This window comes from Patella vulgata, chromosome 7, assembly GCF_932274485.2.
Source record: "Patella vulgata chromosome 7, xgPatVulg1.2, whole genome shotgun sequence".
Lineage (NCBI taxonomy): Eukaryota > Metazoa > Mollusca > Gastropoda > Patellidae > Patella > Patella vulgata.
This window is the reverse complement of record NC_065885.2, coordinates 52,688,701-52,716,133: the sequence shown is the minus strand read 5'-3', so window position 1 is coordinate 52,716,133 and position 27,433 is coordinate 52,688,701. Positions and strand designations below refer to the sequence as shown.

The 27,433-nt window shown below is 35.8% G+C and overlaps 1 protein-coding gene across 3 annotated transcripts; it reads left to right on the top strand.

Moving 5' to 3' along the window:
* The first annotated feature begins 764 nt into the window (after positions 1 to 764).
* LOC126828789 (fibropellin-1) lies at positions 765 to 25,746 on the top strand. Of its 3 annotated transcripts, none has more exons than XM_050558769.2 (17): positions 765 to 900; positions 7,487 to 7,641; positions 8,880 to 9,012; positions 9,193 to 9,326; positions 9,997 to 10,133; positions 11,203 to 11,331; positions 12,038 to 12,265; positions 12,836 to 13,063; positions 14,398 to 14,625; positions 16,941 to 17,168; positions 17,873 to 18,100; positions 19,190 to 19,525; positions 20,780 to 21,292; positions 21,707 to 21,863; positions 22,726 to 22,903; positions 23,484 to 23,578; positions 25,072 to 25,746. In XM_050558769.2, exons 1-17 carry the CDS (start codon positions 838 to 840, stop codon positions 25,229 to 25,231), a joined length of 3,330 nt encoding a protein of 1,109 aa, XP_050414726.1. In that variant the 5' UTR covers positions 765 to 837; the 3' UTR covers positions 25,232 to 25,746. The 3 variants fall into 3 exon arrangements, with proteins under 3 accessions (XP_050414726.1, XP_055958424.1, XP_050414725.1); XM_056102449.1 differs by having other exon boundaries at positions 766 to 900; positions 7,487 to 7,634; positions 23,478 to 23,578; XM_050558768.2 differs by having other exon boundaries at positions 766 to 900; positions 23,478 to 23,578.
* The last annotated feature ends 1,687 nt before the right edge of the window (positions 25,747 to 27,433 follow it).

Here is a 27,433-nt window from a genome sequence, read left to right as displayed (position 1 = left end):
CACGATTATTCGTGATTATAGACAGGGTGGATATGGGTTATTGGGTGCTTGGCCAAAATTTTGCACAAGGCTGAGGAAGATCTTCTATTAAATAGATAGTACAACACAACACCACACAGTACACCATATATGAATGACAGGGGCTTTTAAAAATGCAGAGAAAATGTGACAGGTATTCCGAAAACACAATAAACACATACATGTTACTGTGGCGTTTAAGACAACCACCACAACTTATAGCTACGGGGCCTAAAACTCAAAATAATTTATTTTGGACAATTCTAAACCACAAACGCTATACTGTTGGTATATGAATAAGTCAGGTTTGAAGGAAGTCACCGGTGTTGTTGTTTAGGGATCTAATAATAGAAAAAATCCATTTGTAAGGGGATGGAAGATATTGCTCTTTACATACACCCCCACCACCCCAAACCAGATACACCATTGCAAGCGCTGTAAACAATAATCTGTTTAAATTTAACCTGTAATTTTAGAGACCGTACAATTCAGATAAGAGTGATCTGAAAGATGAAACATCGCAAAGAATGATATGTGATGCAGTAAATTATAATTGGGTTAAAAACTCATTGGCGAATTTATCTAAATAGCATAATTAACAAATTTAATGACCATTCGTGAAGTCTACTAACAATGTAGGTTGTCTATATATTTACCAGTATGTAAAATAAACAATGACAGTTATTGGAGTAGTGACCCCGTGAATTAAGCTCCGGACGTTTCTGCAGTAATTAATTTGGCGCTATAGACAAGAGATGCGTAATACCGGATTTTTGTCACTTAAACTGTGATAAGTTGGAGAGTTAACAGAGCATCACAATGTTCTTATTACCAATATGGTTTTATATAACACTCTTAGCTTTATATTGCACACTTCTTACGGTAAGATTTTTTTCTATATTTTATAACAGAAATATGTTAAATTTTCTAGTCAATTCACGACATTTAACTTGTTAACAGAGGATTACCATGTTCTTATTGCCAATATGGTTTTATATAACACTCTTAGCTTTATATTGCGCATTTATTACGGTAATTTCTTTTTTTTGTATTTTATAATAGAACTATGTTAGATTTTCTAGTCAATTCACGACATTTAACTTGTTAACAGAGCATTACCATGTTCTTATATGGTTTTATATAACACTCTTGTAAAGATTTTTTTCTATATTTAATAATAGAATTATGTTAGATTTTCTAGTCAATTCATGATATTAACTTGTTAAAGGGACAGTAACACTCTTGCTGGCTTGACAGCTCCAGAAAATAACAAATAGCCTTATTCTAAGTACTTGATGTGTTAGTGTCCTACCTGTTGTGTAAATTATCCATTAAATCTTATTTTACTTGTCCAAAGGGTTCAAAAATATTTTTAAATCCAAGTCACATTTGAAAAGCTTTACGTCAGGCTTTTCAAATCATTTAGTTGAATTTTTCCAATTTTAAAAATTAGGTGTGTTAAGATGAAATTTGTATCATCAATTAATTGGAATATTGTAAAATAGTACAATTTGTTGACCAGAATAAAGATTGGGACATATTATTCAGTTACAACAGGAGTGGTATTGAGCCTTTAACAGAGCATCACCTTGTTCTTATTACCAATTTTAGGTTTTTACACATTTTATCTATATGTTATAATTAAATTATGTTAGATTTACTATTTAATGCATGCCTTTGAACTTGTTTTGTCCACATTCTCTAAAATCGAAACAATTGTCTTGGACAACAAACATAGGATATCTTATAATTTAGTGAATCGTTATATATAACTGATGACGATAATAGGTTTTGAAGTTACGTTGAATCGTGTGGAGCCTAACAATTTTTAGGATAATATTTTACTCTTATAATAAAATGTAGGTAACGTAAGTGTAGAAAGCGAATGTGGAGAATTTTGCCTGGGATAGAGCGTAAAACGTTAATATAACACCAATGTCAGGTAAAAATTACCACACCACACGTAATCACTGAAATACAAACTGCCGAAGTATTGTGTTCCATTGTTTAAACCGTGTAGTAAATTTTCGATGTCTAGTTTGAAGAGAACTCTATTTATCATATATGACATTTAATAACAATGTCATGTTGTTAGATAAAAATACGCCTGTTTCCCTGTAATGTGATCTAGAAGTCAAGATGTGTAACACATTTGCAAGGATTATTCACAAGAGCGGAAAGTATGGTGGCTGAAAGCATCAATTTAGATCGGCGGGTTTCTAGAAACAACGCGAGAGTCACCGCAAGAGTTTGCCAAATGTTGCTCCATCTGTGGCAGAAAGCGTTCTACCCAACGAAAATTTTGGGAAAAGTTAGAGCCGGTCTAAGATACGAGAATGAACATTAAATCAATGGGAAAATATTTAATGATATAAAGACTTGTACATTTTAAATCTAAATCCAGTGTAACTAAACAGGTTTTGAAAGTACACGTGTCTGTAACACTCATAAATTTTAATTTGCCCTAGTGTCACTGAAAATGTTGATATATATATAGCTCGACAGCCCAAACTCATCCAAAATCTCCTCCATTCTGATTTTATATACAAGAAGTAAAATGTAGCCATTGCGCATGTGACTAACTATAAACTTCCGAGGCGAGAGTCGCCGTTAAGCCAGAGCGACGAAAAGCGTGGCTTAACGGCGACTCTCGTGTTGTGAAAGTCGCGGGTCGCCGTTAAGCTAGTACGACCATCGGTGGAAGCGGACGTTAAACACTAATAGAAGAAAAAGTAGATAAAATTATATGTAATTAGAAATTAAACTAGCTCCGGATAATCTATACAAAAGATCACTGTGTAAAAGCCTTTTTAAATGAACATGTCTTTAGTTTAGTTTTAAAATTTGAATTGGTAATTTATTCACAACGATGCCTGTACATAAAGTGGCCGGTTACGATATGATGATAAACTACGGGCGTTGTATAAGTAATGATGTGTCAGTACAGGATAGCGGATTTCTTGTGGGTTTATAAGATTGTGTATATTAGTTGAACTTCAACACCAGATTTTTCAGTGATTTTAAAGTAAACTCCAATATTCACTGGAAGACCATTCCAGAAATTCCAAAATATATTTAATACATGGAGAAAGAGAAAATTTATATTAATCGGCAAGATTCAAATAATTAAAACTTTCTGTATATCAAAAATATTGTATCCATCGTCAGCTTTAACAATGCCAGAGTATGTTATAAAAAGATTTAATATTAAGATATTTGCGTTTTTATGGAATGGGCCAGATAAACTTAAACGAAATGTAATTAGTCAAATGAAGAATATGGGGGGATTAAATATGATAAATTTGAATGAAATGATGATAGCTCGCAGTATCTTTTGGATAAAGAAAATTTATACTAATGCAACACAGACTTGGAAAACAACATATAATTTTATTCTTGACACGTATGATGGCGATTTACTACCAGCTTGCAACTACGACTCTAAACTTAAAAACATATCTCCCTTTTATCAAGAATTATTTCAAAATTGGTACGCTATATATACTAAACATGTTGATATTTTGATACACCCGAAAAATCAAATTTTCTGGAATAATAGATGTATAGAACTAGATAATAATATTTTTAGAAATAAATCTAAAAATAAAAATACATTGTATATGTATTTTATTGAAAATAATTTAAATGAACGGGTATCTGACGAATATTGTAGAAATTATATAAAAAGGACATCGTTACCTGTCAAAAGATTTCTGAAAACTACCCCACACAACGAAACACAGAATTGTAAAAGTATTACTTATTTAGAAGAAATAAACACTAACCTAATATCTTGGTATATAAGCATGACTTAACATCGATCACTGCTACATGAAAAGCCATTGGCTATAGGCAAATGGGAACAGGAATTAGAAATCAAAATAAATGAAAGAGATATAATGAAAGAGATCTTCTTGCACATAATATAAGTATAGACAGCAAACTTCAAAACTTCCAATTCAAATATATTCATAAAATAATATATACAAACGCATTTCTATGTAAATTAAAGTTAACCGAATCCACTCTCTGCACCTTCTGTCAATCCGATATTGAGACAGTAAACCACTTATGCATTTGCTGCAGTTATGCCCAACAAATCTGGAGCGAAATGCTAGAAATTACCCTTAAAAGTAACATAAATATAACATTAACAAATAAAAATATCCATTTCGGGTATCCAGAAAAAACAAGTTTCAATAATTTATGTGAATGGGACTTTACAAACCATCTAATATTCTTAACCAAATACTATATATATAGATCTAAATTAGAAAACGTTAAGCCATCACTATCCCGATATAATGCTTTTCTAATGAGTAAAATCTCATTAGAATTGGAAGTTTATAAATCAAATATCTACACCCTAAATAAATGGAAATACGTAGAAAGCAACACATTATTGTAGAACTAGACTGGTCGCATACCCTTATCATTCAATTAGAATTATACAATTATGTGAACATAGAACCTTATAAAACCTTAGATGTACCATGCATTTTAATTCTTAAGGTAGCTATTTATCTCCTCTCTCTTTCGACTTTTTTTCGTGGAAAGGAGTATAGCAACCTGTTTTTTGGGTTTTTTTTTAAGTACCTTCCTAAATATGTAAATTCCCTCATCCCAAGCAAGGGAGATAACATAACTAGACGGGGGTGAAAAGTTAAAGACCAAATTTATAAAAGGACTATAGTAAACCAGGGATTTTAAAAGGTTTTAAAAGGCATTTCTTATTTTACGTCTGAAGAAAAGGAATACAAGTATATTTAAATAATATCCCTGTCGTATATTGACTTACTTACTTTTTCAAATATATAATATAAACCGACTTTCTTGTATATAACATTAGAAATTATTAGAAATCATGCTGATGCTACAAATAAAATATATATATATATATATATATTTGCTTATTTCTAATGTGTTGAAATAAATGTAAATTGTATATGACGTTTTTTTAAAAATAAAATTATATTTAAAAAAAAAAAAAAAAAATTTCTTTTGAAACTAATTCTGATGTTTCTGCTAATCTTCTTAAAAGATAAGCAGATGTGTATCTTTTGTTTTTCTCCATAGAAACCAGCAACTTACCCTACTTTCATCCCCCCCCCCTCCCCAAAACCATTATCTTTTCAACCATGGGTAAAATAAGAGATGCACCCATCAGGCATATGATGTTAATCAAAATTACATAATTATTTGAATCGGTTACTGATTATTTATTTACTTATACTCGTATACATAGGAAGTTTTAAAATTTATCATGATCAGTACAGAGTAATTCCTTTCCCCTATATACTGACCTCTTTTTAGATATCAGGATTTTCTCCGAATCTCGTAATTTATAGATAAAACATCAAACACTTACACTTTAAATCTTGATGAGAAACTTTCCGGCCTTTCGAGACCTCTTGACAAAATTAATTTACACAATAGCTGAATTCATTTATATGTTATGTTGTTCCTAGAAAAGGGGAAACGATATCATTAACTCTGATAAAGTAGGGGGCGAGGGCAATCACATGTACCAAATAATTTTAAATTTATTATTTTTTTGTTTGTTCTGAAATCAAAAATTTTAAATTTATTATTTTTTTGTTTGTTCTGAAATCAAAAAGCAAAGTGGTTATATCAAATAAAATCACAAGTTTCTAGAAAACTCTTCTAAGGAAATGCGATAAAAAAGAACCAAAGAGTTAAAAAATTATTGGAAAGACCTAATTTTGAAAAAAGGTGCCGCGGTGGAGGTGGTTATAGGGTAGCTACATCACTGGCCTATGGAAAACTAGAGCTACAAGTAATATAAATAGGGTTATATTGTAACAAGATAACAACCAACAAGGTGCGCCCCAAATATCAATTTCTCTGATAAGTTGGCTTACTAAGTGAAATGAAAATGATATGGGGTTTAACGTCTTACTGTTCTGCTCCGACTGGGATAATGAACGGGCATACATAATACAGTGTGCTATGAGGGAAATTTTGTCCGGGTAGAGGCGTTACGGCCTGCTCTTATATCAAATTCCAACAGCCAAGGGATCCTTTACGTGTACACGGGACCTCGGTTTCTCGTCCTATCCGAACGACTAGACAGGTTTCCTTGTCAGGCCCTCTGTCACTGACAAGGGGAAACCACACCGGAAAATCCCGATGAAGCTCCAGGCTGGCTAGCCAGCGTCTTACTCACTTAGCCACCATGGCTCCAAGTTGGCTTACTAAATTAAGTTTGAATAAAATTGAAGCGTTAGTTTTCATTTATACATCCAATACAAGACGGCAATTAAAACAAATTAACACAGAAAGCTTATTGTTTCTCAGTCTTACGAGCGTACAAGCCTTTTTTGGAATCAACACAAAGTTCAATTAACGAGGAAAATGGCGTGCACGTAAAATAATCCTTGGCAGTTGGAACTCGATAAAGAGTAAATCGTAGCTCCTCTGTCCGGGAAAAATGTTCCTCATAACACACTGTGTGGTATGTGTCGTTTTCAGTAGTCCAGATGGACCCGAACGAGTTCGGAAAAAGCGAGTAACGACAGAAAGTGATCTCTCCACACGAGAGAAATACCACATTGGAAAGTGTTAAACATATCCCTGTCAGTGCATCGTGTTATATCTGACAATTGACCGTTAAACAGTCAAAAGCAGTTATACCCTAAAGAGGCATTAGGTAAGATTAGATAAAGGACTGACAGTTCTCGCTACAATAGTTAAAAATATATAATGAAAAATGAATATTCTGGATATGTCAGTCAAATTGCTTCACCCTGAACCGAGATATTAGCGATTCAATTTTAAGCTAGCCTCGATCGTCATTACTAACGTTGGTATGATAATAAACAAAGGTTTGATTATCTATTTTTACATTAAATTATCCATCTTAAAATGTATTCAAGCCCACTAAATATCGTAGGCTAACGATGGCATCGAGAGATGATTATTATCTGGATAAGTTAATTAATGTCTAATTAATGATTTAGATAAAATTCCAGGCCGAAAGAAAGGCCCACAATAGGCAGATTTAGCTCTTACATAATGCATGTTTAAATATTGAAAACAATTATGGCAGATCGACTTTTTGTGGTGTCAAATTGTTGCGAGGGGGTGGGGATGAAGGGTGGGTGTATACTAAAGAAGGGCAAAGATCGCAGGGATAAAAAAAATAAAAGGATTGGAGATCGGTCATTAAGCTTGTAAAGACGACTTATGCATTGGCCTCCATTTAATTGGACAAATAGAAAGAGAACGAGGGCATAACTACACAATTACGCTTTTTGTTGTTTTGTTATTCTTTTCTGCGTTCCCAATTTTCTAAAGTTTCAGCTTAAATTCGGTCCTCTTTAATTATTAAGATGATTTGTTATATTTATAAATCGACTGTAAAGGAATAATTTGAAATTTTACGTTATGTTGCATTGAGAACATATGATATGCATGATTATATTTGTGTTTTAAACTCTTTTTGCAGCCTGTGTCTTCTAGTGGTTTGATCAAAGTTCAGTTACAGACGTTTCGCAATCCCGGGGGTAAAGGTCATAATGGACACTGTTGTGATGGTAGATGGATATTTTGTGGATCAGCGTGTGATCATCGTTTCACCGTTTGTCTGGACAGAAGTAATGGGTACAGTATAAAAATAAAACATTTCTAATCATGACCAGTGATGATTATAACTATTGATCGTTCACAGCCAACAAATCATCATCATGATTTAACTAAATCAGGGGCGGATCTGGGAATTTTGAAAAGGGGGGGGGGCGCTGCAAAATGAAGGCATTGACCGCGGAGACGGGGCACGCCGCTGAGGGGGGGGGGGGGTCCCCAAGAAAATTATCCGTCATTTCCTTGCATCTGTAGCTGTTCCAAGAGCTATTTCCCAGACTGGTGTGTTTGAGTCGATGGTTTGAGTCATTTGGGATCCATACAACGGGTTCGGAACGGACATATTTGAGACTGAGAAAAGGCACTTTCAGCAGTAAAAAAGGGCACTGTCGAAAATTAGGGGGGGAGGGCGCACGCCCCTCGCGCCCCCCATTGAATCCGCCTCTGTCAATGGCCGGGGGCCTGTTTCTCGAAATTTTAACTAAGATAAAATCCATATTTTAGTAATTTGATTGGATAATATTAGATTGATTTTAGTACTTAGCCAATCAAAATTGAAGTTTCTACTAAAGTATGGATTTTATCTTTACTAAAAATTTAGTGAAACAGGCCCCTGGTTGTTAATTGGGGGTTGGTTGGTGTTACGTCGAGTGAAGTAGTCTAACGCGTGGTCCGTATCATTCTGCGCACAGATAACTATCTATTTCGAGAAAATACCTCTGTCAGGAATGGCCGCCATACCCCAAAATTGGTATAGTATTTTGTAATGCGGTTCTACTCAGTTTCCCACCTGTCAAAAGCACAAAGATTTACTTAATACACCCTTTTCAATTTTATTAAAGTAGAACAAGTACTCAAAATTCTCGAAGGATACTAAGTGTTTTCAAATGTATAGGAAATAAAATGGCTGTCAACTAGCTTAGTGTTTTTTACTAGACAAGTCATATCACTGCCTATAACCAAGTGCGACTTTCTCCCAAATATAAATCCCACAGTGCGCAAATTATTAAAATACAAAAATATACCATTTATTAGTCTCAAAACTTACCTGGAGGGTGTCTAAAGGGCTTTAAATAAAATTATGATTATGAGGGTAGAGGATTTTGCCCCAACTGTATAGTGTCACAGGCCAGTCCGTCTGGCGCAATGCCCGATACGAAGAAGGCTATCCTGCGCCCACCCTGGGACTTTCTAGCCTAGACTTCATGACCTTGTGGTCATCATAAATATAGACGATAATGTGTTTTGTTACTTTGTAGGAATACGAATATAAATAGTTGTGTCTATGGTAAAATAGCTACTGGAGAAGTGTCGAATCAGAATAATATTAATTTCGGAAGTAAAATCGCCAACACAGCCAATCCTATGGTTTTCAGAGTAAATTCATTACCGGTAAGTAGGTGTGTACATGGAAGATATATTATGTCAATCATCCATGAATCTGGTGTAAAGAAAAACAAACAAAATCAACTAAAATTAGTTTTAAAATAAAGCCGACTTTCGCTTTATCTTTCGAAACCAAAAACTACAGAGTTCTCCCCCACCCTTTATTAATCCACCTTGGTTTTTCAGTCGAAATTGAAGATAAAAGTTGGTGTTTGGGATGTTGATGATAATAGTGCGCATGATTTTGTTATTTTTCTCCAGTCTCTACTGTATATATCACCTGGGACATCTAAACGCTTAGTTATGTCGAATAGAGTAACGTAAGTTTATTTTTTATTTATGAATGTTTTAATAAATATATCACGATCATTATGTTATGAATTTTCAATTCTTGTTTTATTCTGCGACACAGAAGATTGTCGCGATTTTAGAACATTTCTTAATGTTGTCATATGATTAGCAAGCAAATTCTTCTGCAGTTAGTAGTAACTCTGCTGTGGGATATTAATTTATAAGTTACCTTCAGTTAAGTAGCTTCAACTCCTGAAATCCACCCAAACGTACTGACAGATATCGTGTGCAATTTAGATTAGGCTTACATTATTCTTGTTCTTTTTGTCTTGTATGGTTTAGCAATTTGATTTCAGGTTAACGACTGTGGTATGAAGTGAATGTATAATGTTATGAATAATTAACGGCTGTGGTATCAATTGAATGTATAATGCTATGAATGATTTCAGGTCAACGGCTATGGTATGAAGTGAATGTATAATGTTATGAATAATTTCAGGTTAACGGCTATGGTATCAATTGAATGTATAATGCTATGAATGATTTCAGGTTAACGGCTGTGGTATCAATTGAATGTATAATGTTATGAATGATTTCAGGTTAACGGCTATGGTATCAATTGAATGTATAATGTTATGAATTATTTCATGTTAACGGCTATGGTATGAAGTGAATGTATAATGTTATGAATTATTTCAGGTTAACGGCTATGGTATCAAGTGAATGTAGTGCAGGGTATTATGGTTCATCCTGTAACGTATATTGTGTTGGTGCAGATAGCTATTGGGGACATTACACATGCGATAAAACAACAGGGGCTAAAATATGTCTACCAGGTGAGTCGTGATAACTATAATAATATGGTTTAAAAAGAAAGACGTGAAAGAATGTACAGTATTTTGAAATTGTTACTCAGGTGGTGCGGACACTTGTGGTGCGGACACTTGCGGTGGGGAAGCTACGTTGGCCAATTGTTAAATGAAAAATCGAATTGGTTTATTTTGATGCCGAAAAGTGTGATACGATGGCTTCTAAGAAGAACACAACATCTGGTTGGTACCTAGAATTTGGACACAATAATGTAGTTTGTGGAGATGGTTATTATTATGACCTGAAGTTCTGTTCAACCCAGCGAGCACCATAACCAACAACTTTGCTCATTAAAAAACCCAAACAAATAATCGTTCTCATATATGACTTAATGATTACCAATTACAGCTTTTATCGATTTTTCGGCTTGTCTTAAAGCGGAAAAAGTTGGTTGGGTGGCCGAATGGTTAACGCGTGCGCGTTTGATCACAAGGTCTTCCATTGAGTCAAGTTGCGTGGTTTCAGTTCACCGCTTGTACGTGAGTCCAACCTCGTGGGTTTCACCGGGTCCTCCGGTTTCTTCCCACTGCTTATGACCCCTAGCAAATTATTGAAATAAAACTGAACCGTATGTTAGTCCCGAAATTACCTAGTTTGTGGTGAGTGAACGTTAAACCCCATTTCTCTATCTCCCCCTTAAAAAGGAAAGCTATTGAAATTCAGGATCATTTCCATGCGGAGTCATTGCTCCTGTCACTGCAACCTTGTAATCTAAAGATCAGAACCTTTTTTGTCAAAAGTTTTGGCATTGTCATATGGAGAACCTAGTTGAAATTTGATGTCGAATCACAGCAATTGACACGAACACCTGGTGAAAACTATAAAAAGATATTGTTTTTGACCAGAGTTACTGCTCAATAAATACTGTCTGTAACACTCTTGCTTCCTTGTACAAAGATGCTGGTAAACGTATATTTCTGCCACTGCTAAAGCCATGGTGGTGGGAACAAATATTTAAAAATGTACATTTGTGATTATGGGTTTTGTGTTTTGTAGATATTTGTTATGATATTATGTATCATTTTAATCTTGTAGGATGGACGAACATTATTAGTGGTTGTAAACAGAGTATTAACGATTGTCAATGGTCACCGTGTCAAAATGGAGGAAAATGTAAAGACGGCCATCGTGAATATTCATGTTTATGTAAAAGTGGATTTGAAGGTAGGTCAAGGATAGGAGTAAAACTCAGATGAAGCTTAGTCATATTATCTGCGCACAGAGGACTATCTACTCTGAGAATAGATCTCTACCGCCATATTCAAAAATTCTAATCCATTTTACATCTTTCATACACACAGAGACTGAATATACTATAATTTCAATGTCATTAAATGAAACCAGAATAAATATTTCTCAATATTCCAGAAGTATAGCCTCGACTAAAAGCGTCAATGTTGGAATTAAAATACCAACCAGTTAACTGTAGACAGACTTCAGTTAGTTTTGCATGGCTTAGTTAATTATTAGTACATTTAATTAATTATACTATTTTACACTTTACAACCATGTTGTATGTCTCAAAGTTAAAATTCTATGCGCAACTCTGCTGGATCAGTTGATAAATTTTATGTCTAACTGCCAACCAATCCAACTATCGGCTTCAGGTGTGGTTTCCACTTCTGTTGTAATAAAAGCAGTGACATTTTTGTGTTGACATTTCAAAGAAAATGGAATCCAAACTAGAGATAAACTAATTCAATGATTAGCCGAAATCCAGGTCAAAAATGACGTTCCATAGTTCAAGGTATAACCGATTAACATTTCATTTCGAGACGCCTATAAACGTTGTGTAACTTTGGATATGCATTCGTGGTGGCAGTTCAGACGTTTTAGTTAAAATACAAAAATTACTGATGTATAATTTCAGGTGCACGATGTGAAGTAAATGTAGATGATTGTGAAGATAAATCGTGTAATAATAATGGTGAATGTATTGATGGAATTGACAGTTATACATGCAAATGTCATGATGGCTGGGCAGGTATCAACTGTCAAACAGATATTGATGAATGTCAATCATTGCCATGTTTAAACAATGCGATCTGTGAAGATGTGTTAAATAACTATTTTTGTGTGTGTGACGATGGCTGGACAGGTAAATAAAATAAGTACAGGTATCTTCTTGAAAATAATGTGTGTTGCGGGGTTGGGGACTGGGCAGTGTGTGATTGCTGAAACCTTAAAATGTCGGAGAGCTTTAAATGATTGATATTTACTGTACAGTGACCACATCCGAATACGGTTAGCGCAAAATTAATAAACTGTTATGTAAGATTTAAACGGCGACAGGTCGCAAACTCAAAGATATAACCATGTTTGTTCTGATCTATCAAAATATGATTGTCATTATGTGTTATTTCAGGTAGACATTGTGAGATAATTTATTTGGTTGCATGTGTAATTGTAATCTATCTTATTCAGGTAGACATCGTGAGATGAATATAGATGATTATAACAGTAATCTATGTGTTTCAGGTAGACACTGTGATTAATATAGATGATTATAACAGTAATCTATGTAGACACTGTGAAATAAATATAGATGATTATAACCGCAATCTATGTGTTTCAGGTAGACACTGTGATTATAACAGTAATCTATGTTTCATGTAGACACTGTGAGATAAAAATATAGATGATTATAACAGTAATTTATGTATTTCAGGTAGAAATTGTGAGATAAATATAGATGATTGTAATAGTAATTTATGTAAGAATAATGGTACCTGTATTGATCTTATCAACACTTATAAATGTCAGTGTAATGAAGGATGGGCGGGGCTTAATTGTGAAACAGATATAGATGAGTGTCAATCATCACCTTGTTTACATCAAGGTACATGTAAAGATGACGTAGCAGGCTATAAATGTTATTGTCCAGTCGGTACTTCAGGTAAACCAATTAAGTACTAATCAATTTTTGACCCAACTGTTTGAGAGTTTTTGGTTTAACTAGCCGGGAAGCATTACTAAAGCACCGGACGGGAGGGAAGGGGTTTGGGTGGTGGTAGTGAGGTGCTAGTGGTCTAGAGAGTCGTGCTTCAAGCTTTAGCTGACCTCAGATTTGCAGTCGTGGTTTCGATCCCTGGTGTGAAGGTACGTGGCTTGGAGATAGGGGCCCCTTCTCGACCTCGCGGGTTTACTGCGGTTACTTCGGTTTCCTCCCACAGGGAAGACCCCTGCGCGCGCTAAGATAATAAAAATAAGGCAACTGGTCTGCGATATCAACCTCGGTGGTGGCGGACGTTAAAAGTTAAACACTAATAAAAGAAGAAAAACTAAAGCACCGATAAACACAAATGGCCCACATAGGTTACAACATCTGGTTTAAATACCCGAGAAGGTTTATTAGAATACCCATATACCCCCATATGGCCCACATAGGTTACAAAATTTGGTTTAAATACCTGGGACGCTTTACTAAATCACCCACTTACACATATAGCCCCCATAGCTTTCAAAATTTGGTTTAAATACCTGTGACGCTTTACTAAAGCACCCACTTACACATATAGCCCACATAGCTTTCAAGATTTGGTTTAAATACTTGGGAAGCTTTACTAAAGTACCCATATGACCCATAAAGCTTGCCTATTTCTTGTCGCATAAAAATATACAGTTGATTACGTCACTTGTCTTTTTAGGGATTTGGATAATTCCTTTAAAGGTCCAGTAGTCCAGAAAAACGCAAAAACTGACTTTCAAATCAAACACAATTAAAGATTGTTTTATTAAATCAAAGGACAGGGTTATTCGTAAACACTTGTTTTTCTTTTTAAAAATTACATCGTATACACAGTGTTTACGAATAACCACGGTGTTTACCGGTACAAATAAAGATTATCTCCCAAGAACAGCATTTACCATTACAAATAAAGATTACCTCCAAACAACAGTGTTTACCGATAAAAGTTTACTCGTAACTAAGGTGTCTACGAATAAAAATTTGCAAATGCTAACCCTAACCCTAACCCATTACCCCGTAGATACAACATTTATGATACGGGATTACTCTAAACCCACCCTAGCCCTAATCCTACTGTGGTTACGAATAACATCTTGCTTTTAAAAAAGGCATGTTGGCCCAATAATGATTAAGATCTGGCAGTCTAAACTGGTCATAAACAATTTCTGTCCTTGTTTTTGTTAAATTTGAATACAGAACAAGTTTATTGGTCTTCTGTCCCGATGCCTTTTTAATTTCTACTACATTTATTTTTGTTCTAGGTAAAAACTGTGAATTAAATTACGATGAATGTCAAAGTTTACCATGTGAACATGGCGGTTCGTGTTTAGATGGTATTGGTAACTTCACATGTAAATGTTTACCGGGTTTTACTGGTTTATATTGTGAAATAAATATTAATGAATGTGACTCGTCGCCATGTAGACATGGTGGTTTTTGTATTGATGCCGTCGATATGTATAGGTGTATATGTTCACTTGGATTTACTGGTAAGTTAAGTATTTTATAAGTATTTTGCAAATTGACTTTGCACAGGTTTAAGGTCAGGTCAACGTGGATATTTAAGGTTTTTTTTAAGAACAGTCGAATTTAAAAGTTTGTGATCAGATGCCTAGGGTTCACGCATATATCACAGCATTCTAATCAGTGATGGGATTTCAAAATTTTTCCTATCGGACATTTTACCGAAAATAAAAGGGCATAACTCTTATCGTTATTTAAGCTGACGTATTCATACCACAATTAAAAATCATGGGTCAACAAAATATTCAACTCTTAATAAAAATAGGTGAAAATCGTTATTTTTCATATTTAATTCCCGTACGGTATTCAAATTTATGTCAGTGATATTCCTATAAAAATACGTGTTTTCGTAATAGGATAGAATGAAAGCTTGCCGATCCGTACCTACTTGTAAAAAGACATAAATCGAGATCGCGGCAAAGTTCCACTGTGGATGAGAATTTCTATATGGAGTCTTAAAAGACGTAAAAGATATGGCAAATAAAATGACTGTCCACTGCTTCGGCATCAAATTCACAACAGTAAGCCTAATATTCCTGTAAAATTACGTGTCTTCGTTTATCGGCAGCAAATGAATGTAGAACTTCCGGAATAAGAATCATTTTCTTCTTTATAAACTGTCACAAAAATATTCAAATCTGTGCGTAATAAAAATGGGAACACCTCGCTATTTTTAATATTTAATTGTGGTATTCAAATTTATGTCAGTGATATTTCTATAAAATTTCATGTTTTCGTAATATGATAGAATGAAAGCTTGCCGATCTGTACCTACTTGTAAAATGACGTAACTTCCTGCAGCGTTTGGCGTACGTGACTCACGGCACATAGCTTCATCATAAGCGATTTTCGTGCGGCGCTCAAGATCACGGGAAAGTGCCACTGTGGATGAGAATTTCTATATGGAGTCTTAAAAGACGTAAAAGATATCGTAGACAAAATGACTGTCCATTGATTTAGGGTGTTATATACTCTTAGGATATGTGACTTCTATGATTAGTTTATAGATGCTGTCGGCTCACATCAATATGATTCAAATGCTCGACAATTGAGAAACCACGAGGTAAACAGGTGGATTAAAATTATAATCACTCTTATTGGATTGATGAATAGTCCGACAAAGGGAAAGCAATGACTTCTGTTTAAGATTAGATTGATGAATTGTCCGACAAAGGATTAAGTCAGTCAATCAAGGCAGATTAAGTAGTTAATCAAGGTAGGTTTATAGACAGACAGTATAACACGATAACTACGTTGATCACTTAATTACCTAATAAATCCAGCGTATTATCGACGATAATCGGGTTGAGGGGTAGTTATACACTCAGTAATTTCGGAATTTTGAATATTATTCACCATGTCTTGATGTCCGATTGGGCATATTCCCGGTCGGACAATTTTGGGCGTTTGGAAAAAAGATTCGGACAAGTCCGGAATATACGGGCAAAATCCCATCACTGATTCTAATCCTACGCTGCTTGGTTCGCCGTCGCCCACAACAGCCAGGAAGAATACAACAAATCTAGCGATATCACCGCATACAGAGAACGTTTGTTCGTGTGTTTTGTAACGGTATATAGTTGCGGAGGGATAACATTTTACCCCAAACAAATTGCAAAAGAAACCAATGCAGTTTGGTTCAATGATACATCATACTCAAATTCGGCGTAATTAACCTAATTCAATATGATGGTCTTCCGGACGTTTTAGTGGTGGGACAATGAATATTTTTTTTAAATTCTTCAAACACAGAGTGATTATGGAGGCGAAATGTGCCGAAAAAACGGATTTGAGAATAGAAAAATTCAAAAATGTATTTTCCACATGGTGCTGCCCATTTCTTTCAAAATTGCTTCGAAATTTGATAATAAAATGGCATTTTCCCCACATAACCAGCGAGAATCTTGCAAGATATGACTTTTACTACGTTTTTTTTAAATATGGTTTTCGATGTCTCTGATTTTAGAGATAAATTTCGAAAATCCAACAAGGCTGCAATTCAAAATGGCAGCTAAAATGGAATCCAAAATGGAATCCAAAATGTAATCTATATGTTTCAGGTAGACACTGTGATAAATAAAGATGATTATAACAGTAATCTATGTGTTTCATGTAGACACTGTGAGATACATATAGATGATTATAACCGCAATCTATGTGTTTCAGGTAGACACTGTCGTCTGTGATAAATATAGATGATTATAACAGTAATCTATGTGTTTCATGTAGACACTTTGAGATAAAAATATAGATGATTATAACAGTAATTTATGTATTTCAGGTAGAAATTGTGAGATAAATATAGATGATTGTAATAGTAATTTATGTAAGAATAATGGTACCTGTATTGATCTTATCAACAATTATAATTGTCAGTGTAATGAAGGATGGGCGGGGCTTAATTGTGAAACAGATATAGATGAGTGTCAATCATCACCTTGTTTACATCAAGGTATATGTAAAGATGAAGTAGCAGGCTATAAATGTTATTGTCCAGGCGGCACTTCAGGTAAAACAATTAAATACCAATCAATTTTTGACCCAATTGTTTTGGAGTTTAAATACCAGGGAAACATTACTAAAGCACTCATATACGGCCCACAAGGTTATAGATTCAACCACCTAGGGCAGAGAGAGAGAAATGGAGTTTAACGTCCACTCGACACAAACTAGGTCATTTCGGGACTAACCTATATGATTCAATTTTATTTAAATAATTCGCTCACTTCTTACCACGTACAACCCGGGAATCAAAACCACGTCAGTTGACTCAGTGACAGACCTTATGATACAGCGCGCTCTTGCTAACCATTCTACCCGCCCCAAACACATTATAATATTTAGTAGTAGAATACATATGACCCATATAGTTTTTGCCTATTTCTTATCGCATTAAAACTATAGTTTTGACCACGACACGTCTTGTCTTTGTCGGGATTTTGCCAAACTCTTTAAAGGTCCAATAATCCAGCAAATATCGACTTTCAGGTCAAACACAATAACCGATATTCTTTTAAAATTAGATTGGTTCAAAAAATGAATGAAATCTATCAAACTAAACGTAAGTTGTACTCATTGTAGTCATCCAAATTTCACTTCAATTAAACTTTTCCCATTCCTTATATTTGTTAAGTTTAAATAGAGAAAATATTGATTGGTCTTTTGTCGCTTCGCCTCTTTAATTTCTATTTTCGTTTTTATTTTTGTGTATAGGTAGTAACTGTGAATTAAATTACGATGAATGTCAAAGTTTACCATGTGAACATGGCGGTTCGTGTTTAGATGGTATTGGTAACTTCACATGTAAATGTTTACCGGGTTTTACTGGTTTATATTGTGAAATAAATATTAATGAATGTGACTCGTCACCATGTAGAAATAATGGTTCTTGTATTGATGAGGTCGATATGTATAGATGTATATGTTCACTTGGATTTACTGGTAAGTCAAGTTTTAAATAAGTATTTTGTAAATGAAATTTGATTTTGCGCAGGTTTAAGGTTAAAAGGTTAATTTCAACATTTCAATTTGAATGTTCGTGATCACAACAACAAAGCTTGTGTTATTTTCAACATAAGTCAGATATCTCTATTTAACCAGACCCCCCCCCCCCCACCAACCCCCCCCCCCCCCCCAAAAAAAAAAACAAACCCCAACTTGTTTTGAATGTCAAACCACCACAAACTTATGTGGAAATCAAAACATCACTTGGATTCTTAAACATGTACCCTCAACATACGAAAGAGAATACAGTATATCGTGGGATACGAGAAAGTTTTGTATATTTGTTTGTTTGATCGCTATAAGCAATCTGATTAAAATACAATCTATATTTTGTTTCGTTTTTTTATACCGTCGATGGCCTACACTACACTACCTGCTATAGTCAAAGGCCGTACAAACGGCTTTTGACCCTATGACGTCAGACATTGATTAATCGATCAGCGTTGACATTTCCAGTGGTTTACCCACAGTTCCGTGCATCGCTCGCCTTGACGTCGCCGTAACTGATGGTTAAATTGGCTAATCCCTCACGCCATCCACAACACAGGTTACATTAACAACTTTTCCAGATCCTATTGTAGTACAGACAAATAAAACGAAATTTTGAACTAAAAAAAAAACGAAATGAAATAGGATCTGTGTTTTAATCAGATGGATATTTCAAGAGTACGTCATAAAAATCAATATCTTACAAGACATTTAATTGTGCTATTTATTTTGTATTTGGTGCAATATGATAAAATTGACTACTGTCCAATTGAAGTTTCCCTATCCATCGATAGTCTGAACTGCTAAGAAAGGCTATGGAAATTGACAATTAATGATTATTACATTATATGGATGCTAGATTTTAACCCGTGCAAGTTTCCAAGTATAAAGGATCCGAATCCAAAGCAATGATATAGTAATGGAAATAAATTGAAATGGGGTTAAATGTCCTACTGTTCTGCTCCGACTGGGCCATTGAAGACGGCCGGGCATACACCATACAGTGTACTATGAATGAAATTTTGATTTCTCTTGCAGGTAAACAGTGCGAATTGGATGTAAACGAATGTGAATCTGAGCCATGTTTAAATGGTGGACTGTGTGTGAATTTAATAGGTTCGTATAAATGTGAGTGCCCTCTAGGATATGGTGGAGGTCTCTGTGAAGAAGATTATTGTAGTGCCAGTCCCTGTCAGAATCAGGCCACCTGTATGGGAGAGATAGACGGGTTTAACTGTAGTTGTATAGCAGGTTATACTGGTGAACTATGTGAAGAAAATATTGATGACTGTGTTGATGAACCATGTGTAAACAATGCTACATGTGTTGATCATATTGATGCTTTTGTTTGTGAATGTTATGTTGGATATACTGGTAAGTGCAGAGCAACATATTTTCTAAAATGAAAAAAAAACTGTCCCCTAGGCTTCGGCCATCAAAATAGTTACCCCAGATGGCAGGGCCGATGAAAAGGCCAGACATTTGGACTATAGTTATTACCGATCCAAAAAGCGGGCGATTGGTCTAATGTCACAAAGTTATGCCATCTTGTTCTGGTAAGGACTTAGTAATAATCCAAAATTACAACCATCCCAAAATAGATTCACCCTATTACAGTGGCACCCATGCGCGATGGAGGATTATAATTATTTTTGTCCAATGTGGTTTAACTCATCATCCTGTCCATGTTTTGTCAATCAGTTTTGGGGCCGGGGTGGCCGAGCGATAGGGCACGGGCCTCTCGACCATAATGTCCCTGGCTTGGATCCTGTTGTGGGCCGAGAAGAACGTTTTAAGAGAGTGAGAGAGAGAGATGGGGCTTAACGTCCACTCGACACAAACTAGGTCATTTCGGGACCAGCATATGGTTTAATTTTATATCCATTATTCGCTTGAGCTAGTTGGGCAGCCGCCCCCCCCATTTTGGTCACCAAATGCTGGGAAAATTTGGGCACACAATTGTACTTTGTAAAAGTTGTATAAAATAATATTGCTTTCTTGAATGTGTCCAATTTAACAGCAAATTTATTATTATTATGTAACATACTAAGAACCTAACTACATTTTTTGGGCACCAACCACCACCGCCCCCCCAGTCAAAAATTTCTCTGTACGCCTATGAGTGTACCCAGTGGTTAGCCTACACGTAAAAGAACCCTTTGCAGATGGAATTCATGGCATTGCACACGTGACCATTGAAATAAAACATGTAACATGTTAGTCTCAAAATGATCACAGTGTTATGTTGACGAGACGTTAAACCCTATTCTATCCCTCCGTCTTAACGTTGTGTGATATCGCAGGAGGAAACCGGAGTACCCAGAGTAAACCCACCAGGTTGAGAAGGCGCCCCTATCTCCAAGCCTTGTACGCTCACGACAGGGATCAAAACCAAGACGACAAGCATGAGTTGCCTGGCCAGCTAGAGCTCGAAGCGAAACACCCTAGACATTGGGCCATCCCAACCTTTGTGAGTCCCGTTCGTTCGTAGGGTTTTACGTCCGCTTCCACCTTGGGTGATATCGCAGACAAATTGTGAGATCCATTCATCAGTATAATATATACTTGTAGTGAACAGTGTTGTTTATAACACCTTGATATTCGCCATTCTATATAAATAAATTTCAGGTGTATATTGTGAAAGTGAAATTGATTATTGTGTCAACAATAGTTGTAATGAGGGATCGACGTGTATCAATTTACCTGAAGGCTATAACTGTATCTGCGCTGATGGCAGGACTGACTGGAATTGCTCTCAAAATATCGATGAATGTTCAACCAATCCATGCTTTAACAACTCGACGTGCATAGACTATGATGGCAGTTTTGGGTGTATCTGTGATGACATGTCCACCGGTCCACTCTGTGAATCATCAATAGGCCCATGTTATGATGGAGGAACTTGTTATAATAATGCAACATGCGTGGAAGAGGAAAATGGCAATTTTTACTGTAACTGTTCCAGCGATTGGTCAGGCGTTTACTGCAACGAAACAACTACAGACGATACTATAAAATCGACTGACTATTCAGATGAAACAACCACTGAAATTGAATATATAGAAACAACTACACCAATAACAACCACAGAAATAACAACGCATTTACCAACAACATCCCAAATATTTTACAAACCAAAAGGTATTTAGGATTTTTTTATGTTTCATAATCGTTTATAACATCGGGTGTACACCACATCCAAAGCAGCATTATCATTAATATAATTCACATCATTTACATTTTGCATGGCACATCAGCTAAAATAAAATGAAATATTTGTTTAATGTCTTATTTTTCTGCACTAGTCGGACCAATTGAAGACGAACATCAGCCATGCTGTGTGCTATGAAGGACGTTTTTGATCGGAGAGCGGCCTACTTTTAATTCAATTTCCAACTGTCATGGGTTCTTTAATGTACCTCCATCCGAAAAGCATATTGTACGTTATGTATGCCCTGTTGATCTGCACAGGTTTTAAAGCATGGTCTTGTTGAAATAGCAATAACTTTAATTTCATTTTTTTAAACCTATTGTACGTCAAGATATTATTTTCAGAAATAAGGATACCGTTTTACGTAAAGGGTTCTTTAAGTAAGGTAGATGAAGGTATAGTAAGGAATGGTATAAAAAAGATTCTAATACAGTATGGTAATTACGAAGACTCGGGAATACGAATGGCGGTAAAAACTGAGTTTGTTTTTGGACAAATGGGGTAAGAACTTAATTATGGTTAACAATTAAAAATGGAAATGGCGTTTAACGCCGTCCTTTTCTGCACCAAATGGGCTAATGGAAACGTGCATAGGCCAGGTAGTAGGATGAGGGACTTTTTGGTCTGGTGTGGGACAACTGTCTACTCTGATTTCGGGGGTCTTTAACGGGTTACCAGTGATATACAAGACACTCTCATCCGAACAACTAGGCAGGTCCGTAGCTAGCGGGGGAAGGGGGCAAGGGTGGCAGCCCCCCTCCCCCTGGGCGCCGAACCGCACCCTTTCCATTGGACGCAATACGAAGCCAACGACCAACGTGCCCAGAGACTATGGATAGGGGGTGCACGGGCAGCGAAGCCCCCGGCTGCCAGCGTCGAAGCCGTGAAGCGCACTAAGGGGGTGATGGCGGTGTTTCTTACCCGGAAAATTTTGAAACCTAGAAGCCTGGAAAAAGCATTTCCAGTGATTTGAGACAAGAATCCGGTTCTAAAAAGCGCCCCCTATCCCTGGATCTAGCTATGGCGGGGGAAGTGTGCCGGGTGTGCCCTTACTAGATCCTCCCTTGTGTAACGACCAATTTATGTTAAACAAATTATGGACTCGTTCCAATGGGACGAAAATCCAAGATCCCATGTTGACCATTGGCAAGTTGTATGCACGTACATTGTATAAGCTGAAACGCCGATATTCGAGTAAAATATTACACATATACCCATCTTCATAAGTCCATTGGATACTTTGATAATTTGAATTACGATATATCGTAACATAGAAACGAAACAGGGTTTAATGTTCTATTATTCTACTGTGACTTGGCTAATGAAGATAAAAGAATAAATATGTCAACATTTTGTATTACAGTGAAGAAATAACGTCCGTTTCATTTCGAGTGGTGTCTGGAAGAAGGAGGATACCTAAACAAAAATTAGAAAAACTATTAAGTGATTTGACAGCCGAACAATTCTACAGGCAAATTCCATATGAAATCTACGAGGGCACGACAAGAAATGCGCTAACAGCAAAACAAGACTCGAATCCGGTAAAACTTCACCTAAATATTCTCACAGAACAAGATTTTCGTCTAGTTATTGATGATTTTGATTTGACCAATCAGTAGATGTTTCTAATATTTATTATTTGTTTAAAAGTCCATTTATAATGCATCAGACTGCTTATGGTGCTGAACGGCAAGTAAAACCCGATTACTTCCCGTTGCCTCGAAGCTTTCAATTGTCCCAGTCTTGGTTTTATGTTGTTTGTGAAAATACATACAACATCCTTGCGCTTGGAATTCACGCGGATACAGTGTCTTATACAATGATGCAAGATCCAGAAACATATACCGGAGGATGGAGCTTTAGAAGTGAGAGGAAACTGGCTAGCCACCAGCATGGATAACCGGCCTTATGATCTGCGGCACAAAGGTCAGACCACTCTACCAACCACCCCCACCCCGACCCCAATATAAAATGAAAGAAAAACAACAACCCAAATAAATAAACACAATACACCATACCAAAACAGCCAACTAAATTATTTTTATGACATTTTAGTATAGTTCACAATTTTATGGAATACTATAAATAAACAGTTAATTGTTTTCCATATAACAGTTTCAGGTATTGGATACTAAATGGATTGTTGCTATGATATGTGTAGCTGTAGCGGTTTGTTGTATCATAGCTATAGTTATTGTTCGAGTGAAGAAAAATAGGTAAGTCATCTGTAGCGGATCTCAATACCATGAACAGCCAAACCCACCCCAATTCCTTTTTTACTTTTCGGGAGGTTGGGTGCAGGGATCTTAATCGGCTGTTTTTTGTCGGCTTTAGCCGATTGATCTTTAATCTAGCCGATTGGTAAAACAATGAACCGGCCACTAAATTATCCCGAATCAATCTACTTTCGGCCGATTTGCAAAGAATTAATTATCAGGCCGATTGGTAAAACAATGAACCGGTCACGTATCATAAATCAATCTACTTTCGGCCGATTACAAAGAGTTAATTATTACTCGTCAATCATTACAATGAATACCTTCGGCTTATTTCATAAATAAACAACTTAAATGAGGTAATCATACCAAGTACTTGAACAACTCGCAGAATGACTCCAGGAAACGTAAACGAGATTTAACCTAAGATAGTGATGGCAGCGTTGACCTTGAACTTCAAGCAATTCCTTTTTTACTTTTCGGGAGGTTGGGTCTTGGGTGTACGTTAGATCATCGGGTCTGTCATTGAGTCGGGTGGCGAGGTTTCGATTCCCAGCTTGTACGTGCAGTGGAGTCGGGTCTCCTTTCCAACCTCGTGGGTTTTCTCCGGGTCCTTATTGAAATAAAATTATTACGTTTATCCCGGAAAGACCTACTTTGTGTCGAGTGTTGTTTCGATTCCCCGCTTGTACGTGACCAACAGTAGAGTCGTCTGTCGACTCTAACTGACCGTTCACGAAAGCCGCGGTAGCTGCCATGGTTACCGCCATGTCAGTGGTGCAGGACAGAGGTGCCTGGTAAGGAAAAACGCCAGGTCGTTCGGGTGGCACGATAGTCCTGTTTGTACTTACTACTTGCAGCATGCTAAAAATATCCCTACAGTAGACTGCCACACAACCGTATTCATGAGCACGAATGGCACAGAAAGTAAGACATTTCATTTCATTTCACACATACTTTTACGAATTCCACGTACTTAAAGACACATTATGTAAGTTTAGACAAAGAGCGGATCGTTCTTGCTATAATAGTTCCATTATAGATAATTCAAAATTAATACATTGAAAATTTCATTCAAATTACTTTATTCTGAGCCATGTTATCACTATTTGGAGTTTTGACATAGATTGTTTATTATCGTTACTTGTTAATCGAGACTCAGCCTAGCTTCTCTATTTTTAGATTAAATCATTAAATGGCGATCGTATTTCAATCCGTTTACATCTGCGCCACCCGATTGTCTAGAGAGTTGATTATAGGCTTGTCATGTGAATACATATCTAAATAATAATTTATATAACTTTTGAAACCAAAATAAAAACCGACAATAGTCAGATTTAGCTATTATGTAATAATTGATCCTAGTCGATCTTGGGCGATTTTGTAAAAATGTTTATGTTTTCTAGATTGACCAAACGCTCTCTTGATAAAACATGACTGTCATTTATTATTGCTTATAATTATTATACAAAATTATTATAATTAATTTCTAGGCTGAAAAGATCTGCAGCTATTATTACAGATTTATATCCCAGATCATCTTCGACAGGCCAAGCTTTCGACAACATCTTATATCAACCCACTGAAGGAATACGTCCTATTTGTTCTATTTCGGAATCATCTTCGGGTCCAGACAGATACATAACGGAATGAAATACTTAATAACAAAATTACTTCTGATAAAATGGATATTCAGGAGAAAATTTATAATTATTCAGGACATAAAGCACACTTTGCTAGTATGTTGATACGTAGAGTATGCCATTGATGTGTACAAAGCAAAATTATGATAAATCCAATAATAGAAATCATCAACTGAAACACCGAGTGCATTTTCCAGTTACTTAATTAAAGACAATATAAATATATTTTTAATTGTACATATTATTATAATTAGTTCTTTTGTATATATTTGTTCCTTGGAATATATTATTTTTGAGAGGACTAAAGATCATGCATCTTAATCTAAAAGAATATCTAAGAACATCATATTTTAATTGCCTTTGTAAATTATTGCCATTTTTTGTACATAAATCAATTAACCACGAGAAACTGGCATTGTAAATATCTGAATCATTTGTAATTGTAAATATGTTGGCCTATATGGATTTTGTTCTGTATTGCAAGTTAGAAGTTGTTTTTTTATAAAAAAAAATCCCAGGACATCATTTTGTTTTGTATAAAGTATCACACAAATATGATTCTTCAAGTATGTTGGGATAAAGACACTTCGTCCGTCCTCTTTCAGACTAGATATTAAGGACTGCGAAAGTGTATTTTAAGCTCAACTGAGCAAAGCGAGAGTGATGACGGATTTTAAGACTACTGTCGTGTAAGAAAGGGTTATGGCACTTCAGCTCAAAACAGGCTATATAATAATCACAATATATAGTTTCATATATATTAAAAACAAATATCACAAATCTTTATGTGTGTATAATTAAAATACAAGAAATGCAAAAACACTAATTTTCTGTAAAAATGTGATCTCCTTTAAAAAATCAAGCAATTTACAATACAGACCCGGACCTATAGGAGTTGACAAATCACCCAAGAGAGGCTTAATGTGACAAAGTTTGTTAGTGCCTGCAAGATCCCAAGACCGTTACACAACTTTTAAAATCTGTATATGGAATTAAAAATTGAGATAGGGGAAGATCTAAAGCAGCTTTTGGCAGCTAAATCTTCTTGATCATTCCCCTTTATATCGACGTGACTGGGGAGTGGCGCAAAAGACGATATCTTTGCTGATAAATTCTAATAATGTGGTATCATACGATTTCCCCAGATCAAAAAATATAGCAACTAAATGTTGCTTCTGGATGAAAGCGTCAGTGACGAAGGTTTCAAATCTAACGAGAGTGCTCCTTTGGTACCGAAATCCAAACTGGAGGTCAGTAATAAGCTTGTTGGACTTAAGGTATCACACAAACCTTCTATTGATCATTATCTACATGGTCATGCAAATGCAGCTAGACAAAGGGATCGGACGATAGGCAGTAGTATTTGTAGAATCCCGGTTTAGGAACGGGAATTATTGTGGCTTCATGCCACGAAGGAGAAAAATTCCCATCTACCCAAATCCGGTTAAAAAGATCCAATTAAATGAAACATGTTGGAAAAGGTAAATGTTTTAAAACCTTCATCTGGACCAATTACAGTATTGCGAACTAGCTAAAGCGAATCACGTAGCTCAGTAACGGAAAAATTATCACTGTAGCATTCATCATTGCGGGACTTGAAATTAAGTCGCCTTTTTTCCTGTTGCTATTTAGTGTCTTGAAAGGCATCAGAGAAGAATGATGTTTAATTGAATGAAAATGCACTCACCAGAGAATTAGCAATATCCGGAAATGTTGTAATGGTGGTATTATCAACATTTAGGTGGTTAACTGATAATACACTACTTCTACGTTTAATCCTGCAAATCCTATCCCATACCGTTTTTGATGTGGTAGGGAATTTATTGATCCTTGAGACAATTTATTTGAGGAAATCAATATGTTTATCAATTTGTCTTTCGTTTTGGGCCCAAAATATTCCCGGAAAATAATACCTTTGTCCGAAAATTCTATGGTTGCTACCCAAAAATAGACCACATAAATCTTTTTTTTTGGGGGGGGGGGGGGAGTCGAATGGTTAGTGCTTGCCCTTTGTATCATAAGGTCTTGTCATTGAGTCAACTCGGGTGGTTTCGATTCCCCAGTTGTAGTGATGAGGAGTAGAGTCGCCTGTCCAATCTTGAAATATAATTAAATCATATGTTAGTCCCGAAATGACCTAGTTTGTGTCGAGGGTACGTTAAACCCCATTTCTCTACATATATACAACCAAAACTCGGAATATATTCGTCTA